Source organism: Heptranchias perlo, chromosome 36 (genome assembly GCF_035084215.1).
Source record: "Heptranchias perlo isolate sHepPer1 chromosome 36, sHepPer1.hap1, whole genome shotgun sequence".
Classification (NCBI taxonomy): domain Eukaryota; kingdom Metazoa; phylum Chordata; class Chondrichthyes; order Hexanchiformes; family Hexanchidae; genus Heptranchias; species Heptranchias perlo.
Window position 1 is genome coordinate 17,215,559 of NC_090360.1, and position 20,962 is coordinate 17,236,520.

A 20,962-nucleotide genomic window follows, 5' to 3' on the forward strand; every position below is an offset into this window, starting at 1 on the left:
ATTGTGTGAAGCACCATGAAATGTGTTGACACCATAAGGTTCTACATATTATTATTCCCTCACCTTCTCAGGGTATGTTCAGCACACTTGCTGTACCCTGCCCATCACATTTTTTTCTCCATAACATGTCCTGGTAATGTGCACAGGATACGCCATGTTATTTCAGTGTTGGCCACTCTGATAACATGATCCAGAAACATCCAACTTCTTCTTCAGTTCCAGCTTCAGGGTCTTCTCAGCACCATGGAGAAGTGCCAACTGGGCATAAGCCTCGTGCATTCTCCTGTTCACATCCTGTGATATGTCTCCCCTCCTTCAGGTCCCTCCAGCTAAAAGTACATCTTCATCTGTGTCCCACATCCCTTCATTGGGCAAACAGCTTCCCACTTGCAGCGGTTCAAAAAGAAGACCCCCCCCCTCCACCTTCTCAAGGACAACTAGAGATGGACAATAAATGCTGGCTTTGCCAGTAATGTCCACATCCCAAGAATGAATTAAAAAACAAATAACTTCCATCATTGATGACTTCAATCTCCATTCACCCTTCTGTCCTCTTTATGGGTGTAATCTCTGTAGCTGGGAAGTTTTTGGAGCCCCATCTCTTTTCTTCCACACCCAGTTCCTTGGTCAACAGATAGAGATAACCAATACAGTGGGAATGGCAACAATATCTGCATATTGCAGGTCCTTTACCAGGCCACGGTCTGCCTTTGTGCCTCCGGTTCACTAGCTTCGGTGTATCACCTGCCCATTACCTCACCCACGATATGGTCCATGACAATATTAAAGAAAGACTTGCATTTATGTAGTGCCTTTCACGACCTCAGGACATCTTAAGGCGCTTTACAGCCAGTGAAGTACTTCTGAAGTGTAGTCACTGTTGTAATGTAGGAAACACGGCAGCCAATTTGCGCACAGCAAGATCCCACAAACAGCAATGAGATAATGACCAGATAATCTGTTTTTAGTGATGTTGGTTGAGGAACAAATATTGGCCAGGACACCGGGGAGAACTCCCCTGCTCTTGGGATCTTTTACGTCCACCTGAGAGGGTAGGCAAGGCCTCAATTTAACAGACAGACGGCACCTCCGACACTCACCTCACTACTGCACTGGGGTGTCGGCCTGGATTATGTGCTCAAGTCTCTGGAGAGGGACTTGAGCCCACAACCTTCTGACTCAGAGGCGATTGTGTTACCCATTGAACCAACTTCTCAGGGCAACTAGGGATGGGCAATAAATGCCGGCCTTGCCAATGACACCCACATCCTGAGGATGAGTATTAAAAAAAATTAACACTGAATTTCTGTGGTTTCCAACTGGGTTCTAGGCCTCAGACCTGTGGAAGTTTTGAGCCTTTGATCAGAAAAAAATTAATGTCTTGAATTTATTTTTGTATTTAACCAGCAGGTTTGTTGAATCATTCAAAATACAAAATATAATTATCAGGCTCTTTTTGCTTTTTTTTCCTCCATATCAAACCAATGCAAATCCCAGTTGTTTCCGAGTTTTCCCTTTGTCCTCAGTCCTTCATATATCCCTCACGGTTAGTCTAATGCATCAAAAACCCTGCCATACAGACCAGGAAAGTCCCAGGTTTGATTCCAGGTCTGTGCAGAGTTTAACTGATCTCAGCCAGGGTGGGGCTAGGGTTACTAATACTGCCCTCGGAACCAGAGAAAGAGTCAGACCAGATTCCCACTCCTGATCACAGTCCGGTGAACCACTGCTGTGAAAGAGATCCTTAGTGAGCGTTGGGGGAGGACAGGTGTCCTGTGATGCCCCCTATGTTTGAGTAACCTGCAAACGCTATCTCTAGGTTTAATCATGAAGAATAGTCACCTGAGTAAAGTCATCTGTGGAATCCAGCAGAGAAGGGGAGAAAGTCCGGGGGTTAAGAAGCAACAACTCCTAGATATATTAATCAGATAAATCTTGGCTATAGGTAATCCCAACTCCACAAGTAGATGGGGCACCTCCTAGGTATGTGTGTACAGTTTACTACAGTATTATCTGGGCAAGATGATGTGCAGCTGGTATCTGCCATTACTGCGTTAGGAAGTGTGTGAGAGCTGCTCATTAGGACTCATGCTCTGATTTATTTGTTGCCACCCCCTTTCCTGTGACAAAGTTCCTCCCCTTGCCCCCCTCCCTAGCTTGAGTTCAGGAACTCCTCATGTTAGTGGCCCAATGAATCTGCCATCACACAGACCGAGACACTGCAGCTTTAAGAAGGGCACTAGCTGCATAACAAAGTGTTTGGGTCAACCTTCTACTGTTTCTTTGCTCCCTCCCTCTGTGATCTCCTCTAGCCCTACAGCCCTCCGAGATCTCCGCACTCCTCCAATTTTGGCCTCTTGCGCATCCCTGATTTTAATCGTTCCCCCATTGTCGGCCATGCATTCAGCTGCCGAGGCCCTAAGCTCTGGAATTCCATCCCTAAACCTCTCCGCCTCTCTACCTCTCTCTACTTCTTTAAGACGCTGCTTAAAATCTACCTCTTTGACCAAGCTTTTGGTCACTGTCCTAATGTCTCCTTATGTGGCTCGATGTCAAATTTTGTTTGATAATCGCTCCTGTGAAGCGCCTTGGGACATTTTGCTACGTTAAAGGAGCTATATAAATGCAAGTTGTTGTTGAACAACACAACACAAAGCTCATCTATACGTGTCATTGCATCGCCCACATATTATGTAATTGTCTTGGAAATGACCCATAGCTCCTCTGGGGTCTTTACTCTTTGCGGACAAAAAACAAAGAAATGTTTGCTGGAGCTGCCCCTTTAAGGGTTACTATTGTTAAGCACGATTTAAAACCCAACTATTATTTTTTCCCTTCTTTGTTTTTTGAGTGACATTCACGCTGGACATTTGCAAATTCTGGCTGTCTGTCCCAATTTCAGTCGCCCAGCATCAGCATCAAGCACGCCCAGATCAGGCACAGGACAACCAGATGCACAGTAAAGCACCTTGCACCCCTGGCCTAAAATTGCACCTCAGCACAGCACCCCTGCTGCACCAGTGACATTTATTCCATTTCCTACGCCATTCTGTGGCCTTTCTGAGTCAGATTGCCACGGTAACTGAACTAGGGCCCATTCTGTGCTATAGGCCCACGTCCATATGAACCGGTTTGAGACTGCAGAAAGACCATTGATCTGGGCTATATTTGGGCCATTGGCTAATTGACTGCACTAACCAGTTCCCTAATCCAACTGTTCTTTTTAATAGAATGCCAAAGAAACACAGTCAGGTATTCCAATATGATGTGTGATTCAGAAGCTTAAAAGTCCTTCAGTCATCCATTAGTTAAAAGAGATGTTTGATAAAAATGTTGACCTTTTATTCAAGGTTCTTGGAGTTCAGTGGCAGCCCACCTGTAAATGTCTTTATTCTCTGGAGGATGGTGTTATCAAAACAGCGGTCACTGAGGAGAGTCATGTGGTCAACCTCAATCTTCAATCGACAATTGGTGCCAAGATCAGCTCAAGGTTTGCCAAATTTTGCTTGATATTGTATGCGGATGTAGAATGGAAGGATAATTGTTCTGGTTCACTGACAAAGTGTTGTATTTGTTTGCATTGATCCCACGGCACCATTCGAAGAGGAGCATGGGAGTTCTTCAGGTTTCCTGGCCAACATTTATCCCTCAATAAAAAAACAGATTATCTGGTCCTTTATCTCTGTTGTGGGACCTTACTGTGCACAAAATGGCTGCCGCGTTTCCTACATTTACAACAGCGTCTACACCTCAAAAGTACTTAATTGGCTGTAAAGCACTTTGGGAAGTTCTGAGGTTGTGAAAGGTGCTATATAAATGCAAGTTCTTTCTTTAAAGGGTGCAGATTTCGGAAGTAAACATTGTGTAAATTTTCTGGTTTGTTTGCAGGCAGGTAATGTAATGAGTCATTGTGACAAAAATGATGCTGCATTCTTCTGACCTTCATTCTCACCCAAACAAAGGCTGGATCTGCTGAAATCCTTTCCATGACGGCAGTGCTCCTTTAAATAAAAATCAAAATACGGTCTCTCATCCCAAACTCTCCCCCAAGAGTCAACGGTGAAATCAAAGACTTGAATTCAAACCTTTTAGAGCCAGAGAGAGCTTTGCCTAGATTTTCCAGTTGTGGTTATTTTCATGCCAGTGTTAACCCATTTCAATAAATCTACGAACGCTAGTGTTAAAATTAATGTCAATCAGAGAATCTGGGCTGTGTAGTTTAACCCCTTCTAAATGCAGTCTCTGAGAGCCATACAGGAAGTAGCAGTAATATTTCAAACCTGGAATTCCTGTGGGATTTCACCAGAACCCTCGGAGAAACGCTGTAAATGGCTACTATGATCTTCTACACCTTTTCTCTAGGGCTCCACCAAGTTTACGGCAGGTGACTGGGAGAATCCCCTTGGAAACCCAGAGTCAAGATCTTTAACCTGCTCTGTTTGTTAATGAGGGAGTTTCAAATCGAGCTCATGGTATCATCGTCCAATACCGAGCAGTCACATTATTAACGTGCAGAGCGCAAGCAAATCTGATTTTTGTTTCCTCCAGTTTTCTTCCTCTTCTCCTGAAGGCGTTGACTCCTGCTGGGCTACAGTTACATGGACGTCAACAATCCTTGGTGGCTCGCTCAAGTGACCATGCTTCAGGTTTGAGCCTGGACGCAGTGTGTTGCCAGGCTACTTGACCGCGAGGGAAGGATCATCGCGGCCAAACCTCATCCTCACCCGACAGCCACATGAGCATGAATGTGTGTGCATACACACATGTGTACACACATATGTGCATGTACATGTACACACACATGTGCACACACATGTGCATGTACACATACACACACACATGTGCACATACCTTCAAGCAGGAGACACTAGCTAGCAATTGGGAGGGATAGCTGGCTGATTTTACTTTTTCCATTCCTCACACCAAGAACATTAAAGCCAATTTTAGTGTCCCAACTGAGGTCCTTTAGCTCAGCACAGACCAGAGAGTGCTTGGGGCCTGGGCCTAGACAGCTGAAGGCATGGCTGCCAATGGTGGGGCGAAGGAAATCAGGGATGTAATTTATATTGTTGCATTTCCTTCAGGTGCAGACACCAAAAAAAAGCCATAGAGGAAGTTCAGGTGCAGTACTTTTCAGGAGCAGAATGGGAGCAAAAGATTAGCCCATTTTTCCTCTGATTTGCAGAGCAGAGGAAAATCAACCCTGATATTCCTAGAAAACACAACCATTTAACAACTAAGATTTTTTCTTTAATCCCGAAAAGTGTTTTTCTACCAATGTGCCTGTTGATATTTTTTTCTGTGTGTTATTTATCCCCATTAGCATTGTTTCCATGACAGGTCGCCCATTATTGATTGATCGGAAATGTCACATCAGAAAAGCAAAAACAATTGGGAAGTCCATTTGGTCAAAACATTGAAAAGTTGATAGCAGACAGAAATTTTCTAGGGCTGCTTGGGTTGGTAGTCTAGTGTTTCCATGAGTTAATTTAAGCATTTTACTATTTAATGCCAATAGTATTTGCTCCATATGCTCCTTATTCTCAACTGTTGCAAATGTGTTTTAATGCACCAAGTCTGAAGTGGGTGGAAGATGCAGATATGAAACTCAGTTGGTTGAAGCAATTATTTCTCACAACAGACAGCAGCTTCGCTACTTGACTTCAGAACTAAGGCCCAAAGAATTTTATGGGAAAAGTCTTCAGGAAGCACTGCGTAATCTTGGGATCTACACACACTTTTCTATGACTGGTGTCCTGGAGAAGGTATCCTGCAAAGAGTGTACACTGGTAAGTATCCATACTGTGTCCTAACATCACAAGTTTGGGGAAAGTTTTTTTCACAGACGGCCTTAGTTAAGTCTTGAACCATGTTTCGTATGTGTTCCTGTGCTGTGTGAGATGGTTTTATACACCAGATCATGCAGTACTAATTATGGTGATACATTTGATGGGACCATAACGTTCAGGCCAGGAAGATCCCAGGATTGATGCAGTGCAGACAGATGATTGTGGCTGGAGCACTGGGAGCATTGATGGTGGCCTCAGAATCCTTGGGCAAGGAAGGGGGGGAGGGGGGAATTAGTTATATTTCCTGCTCCTTAGGGAATTGTGTAGACATCAGGTGAGGACAGAATCAGGTTTAGTTGTGAAACCTTCACGGTTGAACAGCCTGCTGATATGCAGGAGCCGATTTCCAATCCCTCCCTCCTCCCAATTGGATGGGAATGGGATGGGGGTCTGCGGTGGAATCAGTGGATTTCCTGCAGCCTCCGATTGGTGAGCAGTTTGCCGATGGAATGCTAATGAGGCCTGACCACGAAAATGATTTGGACCTTGGACCGTTCCAATAGGGCGTTGGAGGCTCGATCCGCCCAATCGAAGCGCTCACCTGCCTGGGTTCGACGGGAGAGTAAATATCCCATCTGTGTGCCCCCGGCACAGAGCCTCACCAGCCGGACCTGGGCACACATATTGGGAAATGACCATCGCATCCCTCGGCCTTCCCTGTGACCCCGTTGATATTTTTCGTGTTTAAGTTTTTTTCAAATTCCCTTTTAAATGCTGTGACTGATTCATCTCCACTCCAGGGACTTGAGCACATAATCCAGACTGATGCTCCAGTGCAGCACTGAGGGCGAGCTGCATTGTCGGAGGTGCTGCCATTCAGATGAAACGTTAAACCAAGGCCCCGCCTGCGTTCTCAGGTGGCTATAAAAGATCCCATGGCACTATTCGAAGAAGAGCAGGGGAGTTCTCCCCCATGCACTGGCCAATATTTATCCCTCAACCAACATCACTAAAACACATTATTTGGACATTTATATCATTGCTGTTTGTGGGATCTTGCTGTGTGCAAATTGGCTGCCGTGTTTCCTACATTACAACAGTGACTATACTTCAAAATTACTTAATTAGCTATAAAGGACTTTGGGACGTTCTGAGGTCATGAAAGGCACTATATAAATGCAAGTCTTTCTTTCAATAGCCCCTTTTGGTAAATTATTTCATATTCCAATAACCCTTTGGCAGAAAAAAAATTGTTCTAACCTCCCTCTTTATGTCCCTGAGGTACCCTGCTGCTGATTCACCAACTAGTGGAAATGAAATCTTGCACTGTTGATTTTAACGGACAGTTAAAATCGTGCACGCGGACCTCCGTGACTGAATGCCCAACACTGAGTTCCCATTGTGTGAGACTCTGGCCGCACCAGTCACTAAAATTTGCCCTCTCGATTTCCTTCACCACCATGTCGAAAGCTCCTGTTAAAATTCACCTGAAACTTCTCCGCCTTGGTTTTTCTATCTCTCATCAGAACTATACCCTTTCGTACCTGGTATCATCCTAGCAAATCTACATTTCACCTTTTCTACGCTCCAGTATCCTTTCTATATTGGGGTTGCCAAAGCTACATAATTCCATGGATTTTCAGAAACAATATGAAAATTGGCTCAGAGCTGAATGCTGTCAGAAAAGCAATTCTTGTAGCGTGTACCAATTAAATGAAATAAGGCAGCAGTATGCATTAGTGGAATTAATGTTAAACCCCTTTATTACATTTTTACAACTGAATTGATGGCAGAGGAAGGCATTTAAACACACAAGTGCAGTTCGGTGAAAATGTAATCACTCCACAGCAGGTAGATCAGTGTGTGGTCAGTTGTGCAGCCGTTTTCTTGCCAAGGATGAAGTTTTATGACTTATTAAAGGGTAAGGTAGCATCAAATCATAACAACCTTGGCCTGTCTACAATGTCCTTGGATTTTTTTTCATTGTATTTATGCCAATTCCATTCCGCAAAGTCAGACGCAGTCTTCAATCTAATTCAAAGTGCTCACTTGTTCTTTGACATACTTTGTCCTGCCTTTGAGTTGTTGGTATAGGTGTAAGTATTGATCAAGAAGTGATGTTAGAGGTTCCTGCTCCTTCCCACCTGAACTAAGATTCCATCATTCAAGTAACCTGGATGTTCATGCAGTTAAGCGCCTGAATCTCAACCAAAATTTCACGAGATCACCTCTTGCTCTGTCTCTTGCACCCCTCCTCTAGTCAGCTGTCAGTCAAACTTTGGTCAACCTGAGGAGTTCCGTTGGTTAGTAATTGGTTCATGAAATGCATCGTCACGTGGCAACATTTGGGGTATATTTGGGGTATATGTTCACCCATCACCCCTGTGGCTCGCTGGCCGACATTGGCTCCCGGTTCGGCAACACCTCCGTTTTAAGATTCTCATCCTTGTGTTCAAATCTCTACGTGGCCTCGTCCCACCCTATCTCTGTAACCTTCTGCAGCCCCACAACCCTCCAAGAACTCTGCACTCCTCCAATTCTGGCCTCTTGCGCATCCCCGATTTCCTTCGCTCCACCATTGGCGGCCTGGCCTTCAGTTCCCTAGGCTCTAAGCTCTGGACTTCCCTTCCTAAACCTCTCGACCTCTCTCCTCCTTTAAGATGCTCCTTAAAACCTACCTCTTTGACCAAATTTTTGGTCACCTGGCCTAATATCTCCTTTTGTGGTTCAGTGTCAAATTATGTTTGATAATGCTCCTGCGAAGCACCTTGGGATGTCTTACTACGTTAAAGGCGCTATATAAGTGCAAGTTGTTGTTGTTGCGTCCTGGGCATAAAAGGGGTATTGCAGGTATTGAGGGTTGGCTGCCTGTTATAGGAGCTGGCTGATTTCTAATTCCCTTGTGGAAATGAGCTTCGAGTGGTATCTATAATGAGCGGCCAGTTTTGCGCCTGGCCAGCAAGTTGAATATCTACCCCAAGGCATCACATTTTAACCTGCACACTACTTCCAAATGCTGCCTCTCCTCCTCCCAGGTACATGTTAGTTTTCATAAAGGGTTCAGAGGGCATATATCCCTCCCGACCTCCACCCTGGGAAATTTATAATTTCACTTTAAAAAAAAGAGTGCAGAATTTATAATCCAATAAAGCATTTTGAATCAAATTATAAGGTTGGTCCCCACAATACCTTGAATCAGGACATTTTCCCAATAAACCAAACATCAGCAGGGACATCAGGCCGGGTTATTAGCAAGTGGAAGAAAGAACTTGCATTTATATTAAGCCTTTCACCTCCTCAGAAAATGTAAATCTCTCCTTCCTACATTACCTCCCATTGGCTATAGCCCATGGGTTATTTGTTAAATGTAGAATAGTGGGAGAGATTTCAAGACTGTAATCAAATCAAGGACATTAGATGGCATGAAATTCAAAAGCAAAGTTTAAAAGATTTTTTTAAAAATTTCATCTGAACCAAGAGATTAGATTGTAACCTTGAAGTTAATCACTGGTACCTGTAAAGGGACAGTTTAGTTCAAGTTGGGGTCTGTTCTCCTGGTAATGACTGGCAGTTCCATTACTGAACATTAGCTAATTATTGTGGCCTTACTACAGCACAAGTAACAACAATTACCTTTTTTTTTATTCGTTCACGGGATGTGGGTGTCGCTGGCAAGGCCGGCATTTATTGCCCATCCCTAATTGCCCTTGAGAAGGTGGTGGTGAGCCGCCTTCTTGAACCGCTGCAGTCCGTGTGGTGACGGTTCTCCCACAGTGCTGTTAGGAAGGGAGTTCCAGGATTTTGACCCAGCGACAATGAAGGAACGGCGATATATTTCCAAGTCGGGATGGTGTGTGACTTGGAGGGGAACGTGCAGGTGGTGTTGTTCCCAACCTGCTTTGGTTGCCAAGAAACTCTTTCTCCAGTGGATACGGCAGTAGTTTATTTATAGGTTTAATGATTTTACAGGTTTAATGATAGCAATATATTTCTTCGTGCTCTCTCTAATTGTATATCTATGTACAAGTTTTGAGAGCATTCACAATACTTCGAAATGCCAAAACTATAAACAAAAGGAGTCGAAGACATGCTGGTTTCTTTGGAGCTGGATATTTACAAGCACCTGCCAATCTACAAACTTTCCTCACCAAAAGCCATTATTCTGTAATTAATTTCAGGATACCTGCAGAAAAAAGACTTTGTGGCCTTAAAGACACAGGCCAGCAGAAGAATATGTTGTGTGCTACACGATATATCACTTTAGTTGCTATAAAACAACATGTGATCGGACTTACTGTGAGCAATGCCACAGGCGATCCACCAGTATATCTTTAATAAAAGACTAGCCTGGGATGTCCAATCTTTTGCAGCAGTGGGCCACACCTGTGTACCAACCTCAGTGGGCCTCATATCATTACATTGTTTTTGAGTCAGGCACAACCATGATTAAACCCTGTGTCTAACTCCCAATCTACTTTGTGTATCTTGAGTCTTTGGACCCTGCCACTTTCACCTTTCTTCATTCTGGATGTGTGTGTCTCTCTCACTTCTCTGTTCACTTCCATCTCTCTCCTCCTTCGCTTCTTTTTCTCTTTCCTCGTACCTTGTGTCTCTTTCCCTCCAATTCCATCTCTCCCTTTCTCTTCTTCAGTTCTGTCTTTCATGTTCACTTTTCTTTTTCTTCTTCTTGCCTTCTGTCCCTGTTTCTCTTCCTCCTTCACCTTTGTCTCCCTCCTCCATTTCTGTTTCTCTCTCACTCCCTATTCCTGTACTTCTTCTATCTCTTCTCTTCACTCCCCCTTTTCAAAGCTCTTTCTTACGTCTCTGTTTTCTCTATCGTGTTTGAAAATGCAACCACAGACAAGGACAGACAGCTGCATTGGGATTCAGGGGAGTGGGTGGGCTAAAGGCAGCACTAACAGTGGGCACTGCATCCAAGAGAAGGGGTGTAGGAGATGCTGCTTTCCACATCGTTCACCTGAGGAAGGAGGAAGCCTCCGAAAGCTTGTGAATTTAAAATAAAATTGCTGGACTATAACTTGGTGTTGTAAAATTGTTTATATTTGGTGGTAAGGGGTGTAGGAGATGCTGCTGTATATTTGGTGGGAAGGGGTGTAGGAGATGCTGCTGTATATTTGGTGGGAAGGGGTGTAGGAGATGCTGCTGTATATTTGGTGGGAAGGGGTGTAGGAGATGCTGCTGTATATTTGGTGGGAAGGGGTGTAGGAGATGCTGCTGTATATTTGGTGGGAAGGGGCGTAGGAGATGCTGCTGTATATTTGGTGGGAAGGGGTGTAGGAGTTGCTGCTGTATATTTGGTGGGAAGGGGTGTAGGAGATGCTGCTATGTATTTGGTGGGAAGGGGCATAGGAGATGCTGCTGTATATTTGGTGGGAAGGGGTGTAGGAGATGCTGCTGTGTATTTGGTGGGAAGGGGTGTAGGAGTTGCTGCTGTATATTTGGTGGGAAGGGGTGTAGGAGTTGCTGCTGTATATTTGGTGGGAAGGGGTGTAGGAGATGCTGCTGTGTATTTGGTGGGAAGGGGTGTAGGAGATGCTGCTGTGTATTTGGTGGGAAGGGGTGTAGGAGATGCTGCTGTGTATTAGGTAGACTGTCCAAGCGTGTTTGGAATCAGTGGGGTATCAAGGCTTTTACTGAATTGAAAATTCAGATGGAGTAATGGAGGCAATAAACCTTGGAATCATTCAAGAAACAATTAGATCGGAGGGGAGGGAACATTAAGATTTTTCTGGGTGGGTGAAGTTAGATGGATCTTCCTTATCTGTAATTATCTTGTGATTAGGTTCTTGTGTAGCACAAAATTAAAATGGCATATTGTGATTTCAGACAATTATTATTTAATTCAGGAGTATCTTTTTTTCAGTACTTGGACAACACCAGGGAGAACTCCACTGCCCTTTGAATAGTGCCATGGGATCTTTTACATCCACCTGAGAGGGCCGACAGGGCTTCGGTTTAAAATCACATCCACCCTTACTATTGCACTGAAGTGTCAGCCTGGATTATATGCTCAAGTCTCTGGAGGGGGACTTGAACTCACAAGAGGCAAGCGTGCTACCACTGAGCCACAGCTGTCTAATCACACTAAGTCCTACCACACAAAATGTCAAACCTGAGCACATTAGCTGGATGATGATATAATGAAGAGGCTTGTAACGGTCCTGAGAAAATCACAGTACTGAAAAGTAGGGGTGAAATTATTCACATGATGCTTGGGTGATGGGATATCATACACTATCTGCATCATGAAAAGCTAATGCAGTGAATATCTTTAAGATTTGGCATGTGGGAGTGTTACTTCAGGGCCTTGTTTAGCTGCTTTTTAACACATTTGATCAGCTTAAAGTTCTGGGATTCGTTTCAATTCAACTTTTGTTTTGGCTTTACGTTGTCTGTTTGCATTGGGCTGCAACTAAAGTCTAGCTTCTTGTTTGATATTTTGGGAGAGCTTCTTTATCCTTTCACAGACAAGGCTGGAGCCTTGGCTGCTTTATTAATATCATGGGGCAGCATTTCCCTTTACTTTGAACCTATTTAATAAATTATTAAAAAATAAGGACAAGGGCAGCAGGTGCATGGGAACACCATCATCTCCAGGTCACACAACATCCAGGCTTGGAAATATATCACTGTTCCTTCATGGTCGCTGGGTCAAAATCCTGGAACTCCCTACCTAACAGCACTGTGGGAGAACCTTCACCACACGGACTGCAGCGGTTCAAGAAGGCGGCTCACCGCCACCTTCTCAAGGGCAGCTAAGGATAGGTAATAAATTCCAGCCCTGCCAGTGATGCTCACATCCCGAGAATGAATTTTTTAAAAGTTACATTTATTTAGGGTCTTATCACATCAAAGCTTGTGAAACATTTTCACCCAATCACAGTTGGTAACCGTTCGCTGGGAGGGGGCACATATTAAATTGACCCATAAAGCACTGCAAATCACCTCTTCTGTGCATGTGCGATGACTCGCAATGCTTTATTGGGGGTAGTTCAGTCAGCTGTTCCCAGCTCCATGGTAATAGCACCAGCAGGGCATGCTAGGTGGGCATGTATAATGTGCAGTTTTAATTTGATTTTTATGGCACGTAGAGACACTAGGAGCTTTTGTGAGCCAGTGATTATCTATGAATGCCCAGGTGATCCAATATGCCCGGATGCAGGAACAAGACAACCCACCCCAGTGTATCATAATTAGAAACCTATTACTGAATTGTTCTTTTAGTTTCATGGCATTAATGTGTCTGCCTGCCTCAGTTGTTAGGACTCTCACTGGATCAGAAGCTTAGGGGTTTAAGCCCCAAACCTAGGGAAACGCCCATAATCTAGGTGTATGCTCCAGTGCAGTGCTAAGGGAATGGTGCACTGTTGGAGGTGCTGTCTATCAGATGTAGGGTCTTGTCTGCCTGTCCTGGTAGTTCCATGGGATGATGAAGATTGCCCTGGCTCTGTTTGAAGAAGTGATGTGGAGATGCCGGTGATGGACTGGGGTTGACAAATGTAAAGAATCTTACAACACCAGGTTATAGTCCAACAATTTTATTTGAAAATCACAAGCTTTCGGAGGCTTTCTCCTTCGTCAGGTGAATGAAGAAGAATTTACTGTTTGAAGAAGAGCAGGGTCCTGGCCAATGTTCTTTCCTTACCCAATGCAACCAAAAACCAGATTAACTGGTTATTCAACTCATTGCTATTTGTGGGATCTCGCTGGTGCAGAATGACTGCCGTGTTTATCTCCATAACAACCGTCACCTCGAAAGTAATGAATTATGCAAATGTGCCAGCCTACAAAACCTGGAAAAATTGATGAGCAGCTCCAAAAAAAACCTGGCATCTCAAAAAATAACTTTCAATTGGAAAAATAGCCCTGAGTACAGGGTTACAACCAAGGCCACTGCTTCAAGGCAGCTGAATAAATTCAATTATTTTTTATTGCATTAGATTTCAGGATGGTTACTAGTGTTTTGGGAATACCTTTCACAATTCAGTTGGTTTTGTGTGAAAACTAAAAGCCCAATGGCCTCACATATGACGTACAAAAAGAAGTTAAAATTGGAAATATTGAAAATACATAGCAGGTCAGTCAGCAATTGGGAAGAGAACAGAGGAGTTATTACATTCTGGATGTGTAGCCTTCCTTAGTGAATGCACCTGAAAAGTTAAACCCTGCCTTTTCAGGTGCTGACTGACCTGTTACGTGTTTCCAGCATTTTCTGCTTTTATTTCAGATTTCCAGCATTTACAGTTTTGCCTTTTATGTAGTTATAACGGGTGTAAAGTGGGACATGAACTTGTCATGACTTAAGCTACAGCTATGCTCTAAAGTCCATCAGTTGTAAAAAAAGCTGAAGTACACAAAAGTACAATTTTTTGCAGTGGTGGAGTTAGAAATTTTTGAAGGGAAGAGTGAGCGATAGAGAGAATGTTGAATGAGGAATAGTGAATGAGGGACAGAGGCAAATAATGTTGGACATAGTGAATGAGGGACAGAGAATGATGGGGATAGTGAATGAGGGACAGAGACAGAACCTCAGAATTTCCTGAATCGCAAATTACGCCAAAATTTACACCAATTTCTATGTCGATTTTGCCGATGGGAACTTGCGCCCAAATTTCCTGACTGTTGTATTAGCATACCCCAGAACGGAAAAAAATGGCGTCAAACTACTGGAAATCAGCGTAAACAATCAGATCTCGAGGAAAGTGCGGAACAAACGCCATCTTACTTCTTTAATTCCATCGTTATCTTATTGATGTTATGAAAATTGATGTTTGAAGCCACCAACCCATCATTTATGCACATTAAGCACAGCATGTTTAAGAATGCAGAATAGTGGGAGCGTTTCTTTTTCGATGTAACAGACTCTGATACCTTAAAAAAAAGCACTCAAAGATATAGAAGATACAGTGCAGATCTTAGTACGGAGAAATAAAATAATTGCTAAAAAAAAACATGGCTATAAAGCACCAGAAATAGGGACTTCAGGTCCTGCTGCACCTAAAATTTTGGGCCTTTCATAAATGCAGGAAACTTGCATTGTCTGGTTTTTTTTTGGACGGAGGTGAAGCTATATTAATGAGCCAAGTGGGGTTTCGGCAGATGTAATTTGGGAGTGACGCTAAAGATCGATGATATTCTCACCTAGCGATGTTTCGGCGTAAATCAGTTACACGTGAATTTGCTCGGAACATCAAAGCAACTCCGCTCTCAGGCGGGGTAGGGATAGCTCTTAAAAAAAAGTTTTTAATTTTCAATGGCTACATTTACTGGGTCAGTCAGGAATAGCAGTGAACATGTATGAAGGCTAAAATTTATTCACAAAGCTCCACCCTATCACCATTTCACCAGACCATTGTGTTGTCCAAACCGTTGTAGGGCTGTCACATATTGGAACAATTCTACGTGCATGGAGCAGCTGCCTTTTCCATTGGTGGATATTTCCAGGCAACTACGCTAAGTTGAACTGGTAAGAGGCGCTGGACAGAACCCACAATGAAATGTTACTTTGTTTCTCTTTAAGGCAAGTGACTATCTGAAAAGCCTCAACAAAAAAACGGACCTGCAAGATCTTTCCAAAGTATCTACAACAAAGACCTTTTTGGCTTTTGTCCAGCTACTGAGAGAAACGAAGAAGATTGACATCCTGAATTTGCTGAAGAAGGCAGCTGACAATGAGATGTGAGTCACTGGTCCATATTCCTTTCACGATTGTAAATGTACACTTGCTTAGGATTCTATCACATTCCCTTTGGCAGGCACGCACCCAATTTCGCATGTGAGATCACAATCCCCCACTCTCCTACCCATCTCATGTTATGGAGGCAGGGCTGTATCTAGAGTGCTAATGGAAGAAGGGCTTTATCTAGGGTGTCAATGAAAACATAAGCTTGGACACCCAGCTGTAAGACATTATAGCACCAGGCGGTAACCCTTCTGTCCCTCAAACATAAACAAAATACTGTGGATGCTGGAAATCTGAACTAAAAACAAAAGATACTGGAAACATTCAGCAACTGTGGAGAGAGCAACAGAGTTAACGTTTCAGGTCGATGACCTTTTCATCAGAACTGGAAGATGCTAGAGATGAACAGCTTTTAAGAAAGTGCAGAGCCAAGGGAAAGGGGGGACAGGAAAAGAACAAAAGAGAGAGGTGAGGGGCAGGAGTGATTAAATAACAAAAGTGCAAAATGAGGTGATAATTAGACAAATGTAGAAACAAAAAATAGGACCAGAGGAGGTGTAAATGGTTACAGCGGAATAGCAGAGGGGGAGACAAGCATGGAAAATCTGGCAAAGAGAAGACTTCCGTGGCCCAGGCATGTGGCAGAAGAAAGGCAGGTCGACCCCAGGACTGCGGCCCACCCTGCCGGCTGTGTACCGTAGGGAATCCCCACCCCATGTACCAGCCCACACCCCCTCCCTTCTATTCCTTATCCAGTTTTTGAGAGGTTGTGCATCATCGGATGGGTCAACGTTGTAATGTAGTTAAGACCCTACAAGTCTTGACCTGAGGCACAGCCATTCCCTTCTTCTTGAAGCCAATGCCATTCAGACGATGAACTGGCATTTCATGAACCCTGTGGTGCTAATAAATGCTCCGTAAATAATTACACTTGGCTTAACATAACAAGAATGGTCCCAGTTAAATCATAGAATTTCCTTTTGATAGCGCTAAACTGTTTTGGAATCAGAGAACATCCTCACCATATTTAGACACACCAACTTACCATGATGTCTATTCCACTATTTACCCGCTATCAGCCATCGTGCTCAGAAGGCACGAGGCCAGTTAAACCAGGCTCCTTTCGGGTATGGGTGCAGTTCTCGCAAGTCAAGAGGGGTTTCCCTATTGTCATGAATGTGCAACGTTAGTGTCTACATTGGAGCAAGCCTATGTGCATGGAGTTTAGTCATTTGAACCTGTGTTTTCTTAAGGGGAATTACAACCCTACTTGTTTCTGCTTTGGGTTTATTCATATGGAGGATGATTTCAATTGAAGAATGAGGGGTAATGCATCTAACATGTGTTTATATTGCTGTTTATGAGGAACACAACGGTTCTCTGAGCTGCTGTGATCATGAAAACATCATGATAAGGAAGGCAAGCGGTCAAGGAAATGTAATGTAGAATATAAGAGTGGAAAGTTGTTATGAATTTTGCTTGATTTACCGTTGTGGGGGGTGGGTAGAGAGAATTTTTCTGAACCTTTCCTTAGCAGCTTATATTGGTCAGGTGAAGTTCAACATAGAGAAGCTTGAGCCTGACCAGTGGAAGGAGTGGGTTAGATAAGCCAAATGGCCAATGCTAAGGCATTGCTTTCTTATACACCCTTGTATTCTTACAAACAAAGATTTAAAGTAACAACTGCATGTGGAGGTCAAAATCGTGTCAAATTAAAATGAAGTTTAAATGAGATTTGCTTCCTTAATCCAGGATGTGTAACTTGTTGCCTCAGTTTGTAAACACAGTTTAATGTGCCTGTAACTGCAGTTGTCCCATGGAAAAGTGAGCTTGGTAGTAAAAAAAACACTTGCCCTTTTATCTTTCATTTTTGAGTGGGGGTCAGAACTGGCCTGTTCGACATGTGCAGCGACATCGTAATGGTTGGTCACAAAGATTTCCTTTGTATGTTTTTTCGGTAAACATGGTCTTCTTGAGTGTGTTTACGATCTCACCAGATGTAACGACGAAATGAAGTCTTTGTGAACACCTTTACGTTCCTTCAACACGTAGGCACTAGGTCAGACCTATCCCTGCTGGTGTCAGTTTTGTGGGTCATTTACTATCGGACAAAGCAAATTAATGGAAAATCGCAGGCTGCGAATGCGTAGTTTTGCGATATGTGGTTCCGGCGAGCGGCAAGGAACGGGTGTGGGAATTTTCACCGCTGTAGAATGCTTAATTGTGTTGGATTCCGTACTTTTTCGATATATTGGTCTGTGCTTTTGGAAATGACGTCCTGCTTGCGAATGAAACAAAATTGAAGGTTATTTGGAGAATAGCAATCCATTTGAGCCTGGTGAATACAGTGTTACAGCTGAAGGGGTCTTACCATCTGTGATTTATTTTAGCTCCTTTCTGATTGACTCAGTAACAGCAGCACAGACAGAATCATCCCTGAGTGCACTCTGGGAATATCTGGATTTCTCCGAAGAGACACAAGTTTCCCAACTGCAGACATTCCTGTACGCTGCTGCCTTCTCTTCACACCCATCCAAAGAGCTTTTACACACATTGCTGGTATGTATGATTTGCACAGTACAGGGCTAATAACACTGGCACAATGCTGCCTCCTAGGCGGTGCGTATCTCTGAGCGCAACTGAGCTCACCTTGCCCGATAATATAAGGTCAGTACATTTAAATAATTTTATGCCACTCATAACATACCGGGCAAGGTGTATTGGGCTGCAGTGCTGGAAATTTTGGGTCCCAGCAGCCAGTAAAGGGCTGCTGTTTTGCCAGTGGAGCGACAGTAGTTTCTCCTGGGTTGGGGGTGGTGTATGAAAGCCAGAAAGTTTTATTAATTTACTGGGGCTTCCGCTTCAGCACCTGTTCCCGTTGCATCGTGTGTAGGGGCCCTAATTGAAATATTTTCAGTGGCCCTAAGTTGCCTTGTTTGTGTGTAGGCTTCCAGTACCCTTTTATGCTGGCAGCCACATTGGGATGCGCCAAACCATCAGACATGTAGAATGCCATCGGTCTCCATGCCTCATAATAGAGCGAAAGGATGCCTCCCATCACATTATTGGCCCCGATACTTGTGGTAGAATTGATCCGGTAATATACAATCCATTCCACTTCAATGTAAAGAAAAAACTTGCATTTATATAGCACCTTTCACAACCTCAGGACGTCCCAAAGCGCTTCACAGCCAATGAGGTACTTTTGAAGTGTAGTCACTGTTGTAATGTAGAGCAGAGTTATAGAATCATAGAATCTTACAGCACAGAAGGTGACCATTCGGCCCATCATGCCTGTGCCAGCTCTTTGAAAGAGCTACCCAATTAGTCCCACTCCCCAGCTCTTTTGCCATAACCCTGCAAATTTTCTCCCCTTCAAGTGTATTTCCAATTCCCTTTTGAAAGTTACCATTGAATCTGATTTCCAGATCATAACATCCCGCTGCATAAAAAAGAAAGTGTGTTTATTTTTTAAGTGCCCATGGGAAAACATCTGTTTCAGGTCTGTTCTTAAAATGTTAACAACTCTTGAGGAAACTACTTTGTTTAAAAAAAAATCAGAATTTTAAAATGACAATCTAATTTTAAAAACTTGTTTAATAACCTTTGATAATGATTGGAGTAGAAAACCAACTTTTGAACAGAGGGTGTGTTTTAACAATTTAGAGAGTGCTGCAGAAGAATTTGAAACCGCAATTGAAAGAGTTACTTTCGAATCAGTGGCTGCGACTGCACTATGAAAGTAGTGAAAAACTTTAGGATGTCCTGTGGATGTGAAATGTTGCTATATTGATGCCAATTTGTTCTCTATCTTTCAGTCACTGCATTTAGATTATCTTCCTGCTGAAGAACAGTGTAAAAAATGCCAGAGGCTTGGTTCTGAGTAATATCACATTGCTTCCTGCAACCAACCACTTGCCCTAATAATGAGTGTTAGTGAAAGATAAAATTGAATGGGTGAATGTAAAAAAAGTAGCGAATAATACCGGAAAGGGTTCATCTCGGCTTATAGTCAGCTTGATCGACAGCCTCAAAACATTCACTCCCTCCACCACCGGCGCACCGTGGCTGCAGTGTGTACTATCCACAGGATGCACTGCAGCAACTCACCAAGGTTTCTTCAACAGCACCTCCCAAACCCGCGACCTCCACCACCTAGAAGGACAAGGGCAGCAGGTGTATGGCAACACCATCACCTCCAAGTTTCCCTCCAAGACAAACTCCATCCTGACTTGGACATATATCGCCGTTTCTTCATCGTCGCAGGGTCAAAACCCTGGAACTTCCTACCCAACAGCACTGTGGGAGAACCTTCACCACACGGACTGCAGCGGTTCAAGAAGGCGGCTCACCACCACCTTCTCAAGGGCAACTAGAGATGGGCAATAAATGCTGGCCTTGCCAACGACGCCCACATCCCAAGAATGAATACAAAAAATGTAATGTTGTTCCCCAAATCGATGCTGGACTCAAATCAGAAGCTCAAGTCTTATAATATTTGTTGTCTCTCACCACAGTCACAGCGAAGGGGAATGTGTTTGAAATCGTGACTTTGGAGGAGGGGGAGGGAAAGCCATCGACAAGAACTCCAGTGTTGCATTTGATTTACGTATTCAATTTGAGCCTGAGGGCTCGATTTCCTGGTCTCTAGTTGTCTCTTTTCTTTTTCTCCCTCTCCACCACAGATTCCAGTTCCCAGGGCTTTAGGGACGGGAAAACCCCTTGCAAATGGCACAGGTGTGACGTAATAAGTCTCCCTCGCCATTTCCCAGGCATTCCGCGGAGCGGCCTCCTGGGTGACAGATGCCAGCGCAATCTTAGTGTTAGACGTTGCTGCTCTGCACCTTGGGACCCGAGATTCCTCAAAGGCGCGGCCAGCAACTTTCAGGTAGGTTCTGGCGAGGAGAGGGGGGGGGGTCCATGGGTACAGCAGGACTGCAGTGTGTGGGTGGAGAAGCTTTGGCTGTTACCAGAAAGAGCTGCGTTCTCTCACCTTGACACTGCTGGAATTCCTGTCCCGTACATGGCCTCCCAGCCGCTATTGCCAGCGAGCGCCAAATCTGAGGTGGTAGTTCCAAACCGGCAATTCTCCATGGCTTTTGAATGAACTGAACCCAGAAAACCAGGCAGATTCAGCAGATGCCAAGCAGGGCACAGGGGGTGAGGGTGAAGGAAGAAAATTGCCTTCCCAGCTCCAAAATGTTTAAATTAAAAAATGTTACATTATTTACTGTAGGTCAAACCTTTCAAATTTTCTAAATAAATTTCAAAGTCCAGATACCAATAGGATTTGCTGTCATCCACGTTGGGGAGTTAGGCGAGGAGCATGCTAGGGACGCCGTCTCTTTAAAATATTCTCAGCCATTTTGGCCAGGCGATGTTCCATGTTCTCTTTTTCTACGAAGCTTTGTTCCGCACCGTTATGTTTAAATCTTTGACTGGAGGAAGGAGCTTTACCTCAACTGCTAAC

General features: G+C 43.9%; 1 protein-coding gene across 1 annotated transcript in view; it reads left to right on the forward strand.

Annotated features, from left to right (window-relative positions):
• LOC137304151 (microsomal triglyceride transfer protein large subunit-like) overlaps positions 1 to 20,962 on the forward strand; it is an 83,329-nt gene that overhangs the window by 27,347 nt on the left and 35,020 nt on the right. The window contains exons 5-8 of the mRNA XM_067972651.1: positions 3,351 to 3,490; positions 5,642 to 5,789; positions 15,331 to 15,488; positions 17,883 to 18,051. Of these exons, the coding sequence (XP_067828752.1) occupies positions 3,351 to 3,490; positions 5,642 to 5,789; positions 15,331 to 15,488; positions 17,883 to 18,051 (615 nt within the window). The remainder of the gene's footprint in view (positions 1 to 3,350; positions 3,491 to 5,641; positions 5,790 to 15,330; positions 15,489 to 17,882; positions 18,052 to 20,962) is intronic.